The sequence below is a fragment of the Martes martes genome, assembly GCF_963455335.1.
Source record: "Martes martes genome assembly, chromosome: 7".
Lineage (NCBI taxonomy): Eukaryota > Metazoa > Chordata > Mammalia > Carnivora > Mustelidae > Martes > Martes martes.
This window is the reverse complement of record NC_137894.1, coordinates 117781582-117787581: the sequence shown is the minus strand read 5'-3', so window position 1 is coordinate 117787581 and position 6000 is coordinate 117781582. Positions and strand designations below refer to the sequence as shown.

At 40.8% G+C, this 6000-nt stretch overlaps 1 protein-coding gene across 1 annotated transcript in view; it reads left to right on the top strand.

Moving 5' to 3' along the window:
* The first annotated feature begins 235 nt into the window (after window positions 1-235).
* The window catches only part of TTC8 (tetratricopeptide repeat domain 8), a 57997-nt gene continuing 52232 nt past the window's right edge, over window positions 236-6000 (top strand). The window contains exon 1 of the mRNA XM_080809170.1: window positions 236-359. Within this exon, the coding sequence (XP_080665296.1) occupies window positions 246-359 (114 nt within the window). The 5' untranslated portion in view covers window positions 236-245. The remainder of the gene's footprint in view (window positions 360-6000) is intronic.

Genomic DNA, 6000 nt, shown 5'->3' with positions numbered 1-6000 from the left:
CTTCTCGAAATTAATGAAATATGTATCCTTTAAAAGTACACCCTCTTTGCAACCAAGGTTTGACAAGCTTTGTAGCTGTGTTCTGCTCGAGCCGGGTTTTCATTTTCCTGATCTCAGGCGCGATGCGGGCACCCCTCCAGCAAGGCCCTTGCCGCCGCGTTGCCGGGCAGAGCGGGACGCCTCCCGCTCCCGACCCCGCCCACCTGGCCCGGGCCCTGGTCCTTCGTGGGCCGCCTTCCGCCGCCATGGGCTCGGAGATGGAGCCGCTGCTCCTCGCCTGGAGCTATTTTAGGCGCAGGAAATTCCAGCTCTGCGCAGATCTGTGCACGCAGATGCTGGAGAAGTCCCCTTACGACCAGGTACCAGCCGGATCCCGTTAGCCCTGTGGATCCCAGCGAGAGGCAGAGGGCCCTGGGGGGTCCCCCGGCCGCTGGGTGGGGGCTCCGGGGAGGAAGGCCCAGGGCGAACTTGACTGTGTGGTCAGCATAGGCATCTGGAACCCCTTAGGACCCGTCTGGCTCGTCCTTGTTGGCGGCGTCCCCGAGTCCCCGCGCGACTCTCGAGTGCCGTGCCATGGCCGCCCCTCCTCAAACTTCAGCAGCCCCTTTCCTTTATGGGTCCCTTAGAGAAACACTTTAAAAATCCCGAGTTTTACTTTGGTGCACAACTTTGATAAGTCATTTATACTTGCATATGGATGGGCTCTGAAGTTCGCTGCGTGTGTATTATTAATTTACAAGACAGTGATGTATAAACAAAATCTGTAACTTCTCACCTCTTGTTGAAATAGCTGCTTTTTTCTTTTTTTCTTTTTTTTGGGACCAAACGTTGTGATCTCTCCACTTCATCTTAAGATTGTTTTCCAAGAGTGAAGGAGGCTTTGATTCTGGGATATGAGTGCATTTTGAGGATAAATACAAGTTAGAGAAATGCGAATCTAGGAGGGGAAGATGGGGTGGGGGGAAGTCCCCTTAAAAGAAGGAATGATGACATTGGTTTTAAGAGAACTTAAGTAAACTATTACTGTACTGCAGTAATAAGATGAAGTAAGATATTAAAGAGGGAAAATGGTCATATACCCCGGTGCAGGTAGTTCCTGGAAGAGGCAAAAAAGGAGAAAAAAGAAGAGCAGAGCTGTGGCAGTTTGTCAGTGCTTCTGGTAAAAGCTGGTTTTCCAGCTTTTCCTCTAGTGGTGTTGCCCTGGAGATGTTAGAAAAAAGGGGAGGTTGAGGGGAGTTACATAAGTGCAGGCATATGTGTGAACACTGTTACTAGGCTCTGCCTTAGTTCCCAGCAAGTGGCTGGAGGATAACCTGTTGAGGTGAATGTTTTGACTTTTAGATAGATAGAAGAATCCTAGAACAATCTGTGCTAGTGGGAATACAAAGCTAGATTCTTTTGTGTTTGTTCATGTTAGTTAATAGGATTGCGTTTCCATGGAGAAGCATTTTTTTTTTTTAAGATTTATTTATTTCAGAGAGAGAAAGAACATCTGGCGGGGAGGGGAAGGGTGAGCAGAGAATCCTCAAGCTGACTTCCTGATGAGTGTGGAGCCTGCTGTCTGGCTGGGTCCCTGGGACCCTGACCATGACCCCAGCCAAAATCAAAAGCCAGTCACTTAACCAGCTGAGCCACCCTGCTGTCCCAGGAAGCATTTTTCTTTCTTTTTTTTTTTTTAGGAAGCATTTTTCTAAGTGTATTTCTTGCCACAGTAGTCCTACAGATGCTGCTCAAAAAAAAAAAAAAAAGATTCCACAATCGAGTATGTCTGGGAATGTTACAAAATCATGACCCCTTTACATCTGTACAGCAAAAGTTTGTTAAAACTCTATGTGATATACCAGACATTGTTCTTGGCACAATGGTTTGCAAGTACTTTACATGCTGTTTCTGTTTTTCCATCAGTTTAGGGCAGCTTCCATTCTGTGTTCCACAGAGCAATTGTCCCAAGAACTGTCCAGTGAAAGGAAGTTTCCTCAGTCAATGCATTTGGAAACTGTACATTGCCTACTTAGAGATTCAAGATTCATACTAAAGGCCCTGGGTCCTGAAGAAAAGGAACTTAATTTTGCCCAATTTTGATTAATAAAATAATTCTGAAACTTATTTTTAGAAGTGGGCAAGGCTCAGATATCTTCATTGTTATCATACTAGGGAGACATGGGAAACACTGTTAAAGACAAAGCAGCACTGTTTTTATTAATGGTTACCTCCTATAATCTTGGGGGACCTGGGTGGCTCAGTCCGTTAAGCATCTGCCTTCGTCTCAGGTCATGATCCCAGGGTCCTGGGATTGAGTCCCGCATCAGACTCCTGCTGAGCAAGGAGTCTGCTTCTCCCTCTCCCTCTGCCACTCCCCCCGCTTGTGCTCTCTCTCCCTCTTTTTCTGTCTGTCAAATAAATTTTTAAAAACTTTAAATAAAAAGATCCTATAATCTTAGTAACATAATCATGGTGCATTCACTACAGTACTGTGCCTGTGAATTCAGACTTAGTTTGTGCTTGGCACTGTGATCAGAATTTCATGTGCGTTCAATTAAATTACCTTTTGTTGAATGCTTATTACTTACCAGGCATAAGTTGTGTCAATTATATGTATTTCTGTGCTTGGAATAACATTGCAAAGTAGGTTACAAAAATAATAGCTAATGTTTATTATTTACTCTGTGTCAGGCTTGGTTCTGAGGATTTTATAATTCATCTCATTTAATCCTCAGCCATTTTAGGAAGTTGGTACTATTTCCACCATTTTATAGATTGACTACACTGGGGCACAAGGTGAAGTAATTTGTCCAAAATTACTAAGCTTGTAAACCCACTGTCTTTATACTATGCTGCCTCTTTGGCCCTTATGTAGCTAAAATTTTTCAAAATGGTGTGTTTCTCAACATTTCCCAGTACATTTTCCCATCTACTGTGCCTTTTTCCAGATTTTAGCTAAATGGTAAAGAATTTTGACATATTTATGTATTTGGATTAAAGGCTCTGGAAAGTCCTGAAGTAAGGAAACTAACAAAATTTGATTAAGACAGTATTCTGAAACTTACGTGATCTCTGGCGCCTTTTGGGGGATGGGGCAGAGGGACAGATAGCTCCTGTATCATCTTGGAGAGAGATCATTTTGGAAAGTGCAGGGCAAAGTAGTAGTATTTTCATTAATGGTTTAGATGGGGCTGTAGAGATCTTCTTGCTCCATTTTATCTAGGAAGAGTAAGATAAGCAGATTAAGGACTTTGACTACAACTCCTGAATTAGCAGCTAAATAAGGTAAGGGCTTGGGTCTTTTTATTTAGTTTCTTGTACAGCTCTCATTAGGCCTTGTGGACCCTCTTGGTGGATTAAAGACTTGTTACAAAGTGTATTTGGTAGAACTGTGATTTTTGATAATGATAATGAAGAAAAAGACATAGGTTTATTTAGGGAAATATTGCTGTTGGCATTGGTTAACCATTGACATGGTTAAGATCATTAGGGTACTAAGTCTTGTTAGGTCTTGGCCTATTCTATTGGCCTATTTGTTGTGGATTTGAAAGAATAGTCTATAATGTGATATAGTTAATGTCTAATACCACAGACATTAAAAAAATGTTACTGCTTTGTTAGTATTTTCTTGTTTTGAGCAGGGGTTGATATGTTCAGCTCCTATAAATATCAGAGTAGGCCTAGGAGAATCAGTACCAGATCTAGAAGAAATTGATGATATTCCTTTCCTTTGTAATCCTTTTTATTTGTCTTGCTGAGGTAGTTTAGTTAAGTAAGAACTATATATATTGCCAGAACAATGCACTATTTCATCAGGAATGGAAGTTTACCTTACCAGACTGGGCTTTTGATAGCTGGATAGGGCTGTTGAAAAGTTTATAGGGTTCACTCATGTTAGTTATTTTTTGGCTCAACCTTTGAACACTGTGCTTTTCCACTGTATGCTTTTCTTTTTTAAGTAATTATTTTTAATTTTTTAATTTGAGTATAGTTGACATGTAATGTTACATTAGTTTCAGGTGTACAACATAGTGATTCAACTTTTCTATATTATGCTGTGCTCACCCCAGGTGTAGCTACCATCTGTCACCATACCATGCTATTACAATATCAGTGACTATATTCCCTATGCTGTACCTTTTATTCCCATGACCTATTCATTTCATAACTAGAAGCCTCTATCTCGCACTCCCTGTCACCCATTTTGCCTACTCCCTGCACTCCTCCCCTCTAGCAACCATCAGTTTGTTCTCTATATTTGAATCTGTTTCTGCTTTTTGTCTGTTTTGTTTTGAATGAAATCATACAGTATTTGTGTTTTTCTGCCTGATTCATTTCACTTAGCATAATACCCTCTAGGGTCCATTCAGGTTGTTACAAATGGCTTGCATTTTTTTTTCCATTTTTATTCTTTTTTAAGAATTTTAAAATTAAATTTTTTAAATTAAATTTAAATTTTTAAAATATTTTTAAAGATTTTATTTATTTGACAGAGATCACAAGTAGGCAGAGAGGCATTTTTATTCTTTTTAAAGAATTTTAAAATTAAATTTTTTAAATTAAATTTAAATTTTTTTTATTTTTTAAAAGATTTTATTTATTTGACAGACAGAGATCCCAAGTAGGCAGAGAGGCGGGCAGAGAGAGAGGGAAGCAGGCTCACCATTGAGCAGAGAGCCTGATGCGGGGCTCGATTCCAGGACCCTGGGATCATGACCTGAGCTGAAGGCAGAGGCTTTAACCCACTGAGCCACCCAGGTGCCTCTTATTCTTTTTTTTTTTTTTTTTAATTTTTTTTAAAGATTTTATTTATTTATTTGACAGACAAAGATCACAAGTAGGCAGAGAGGCAGGCAGAGAGAGAGAGAGGAAGAAGCAGGCTCCCCGCTGAGCAGAGAGCCCAACATGGGCCTCGATCCCAGGAACCTGGGATCATGACCTGAGCCAAAGGCAGAGGCTTTAACCCACTGAGCCACCCAGGCGCCCCGCCTCTTATTCTTTTTTTATGACTGTGTAATATTCCATGGTACACACATACTGCATCTTCTTTATCTGTGGTTGGGGATATGGCTGCTTCTATATCATGGCTATTGTGAATAATGCTGCAAGAAACACAGGGGTGCATATATCTTTTCAAATTAGTGTTTTTGTTTTCTTTGGGTAAAGATCCAGGAGTGGAATTACTGGATCGTATAGTATTTCTATTTTTAATTTTTTGAGGAACCTCTATGCTGTTTCCACAGTGGCTGCATCAACTTATATTCCCACCAGCATGCTTGAGAGTTCCTTTACTGTATGCTTTTCTTAGCACAGATTTGTGTATTTTGTGCCCATTTGTTACTTCATTTTGGAAATATTTCCTGGTATGGTGTCCCCCAGTATGTAGAAATCTTGCCATTTTCTTATTTTTATTTTATTATTTATTTTTTAAATTAACATATAATGTATTATTAGCCCCAGGGGTACAGGTCTGTGAATCGCCAGGTTTACACACTTCACAGCACTCACCATAGCACATACCTTCCCCAATGTCCATAACCCCACCACCCTCTCCCTACCCCCCTCCCCATAGCAATGCTCTGTTTGCTTTGTGAGATTAAGAGTCTCTTATGGTTTGTCTCCCTCCTGATCCCATCTTGTTTCATTTATTCCTTTTCTACCCCCCAAACTCCCCATGTTGCCTCTCAACTTCCTCATATCAGGGAGATCATATGATAATTGACTTTCTCTGATTGACTTAAGCTTTGCTCAGCATAATACCCTCTAGTTCCATCCACGTCGTTGCAAATGGCAAGAGTTCATTTCTTTTGATGGCTGCATAGTATTCCATTGTATATATATACCACATCTTCTTTATCCATTCATCTGTTGATGGACATCCAGGTTCTTTCCACAGTTTGGCTATTTTGGACATTGCTGCTATAAACATTCAGTTGCATGTGCTCCTTCGGATCACTACATTTGTATCTTTAGGGTAAATACCCAGTAGTGCGATTGCTGGGTTGTAGGGTAGCTCTA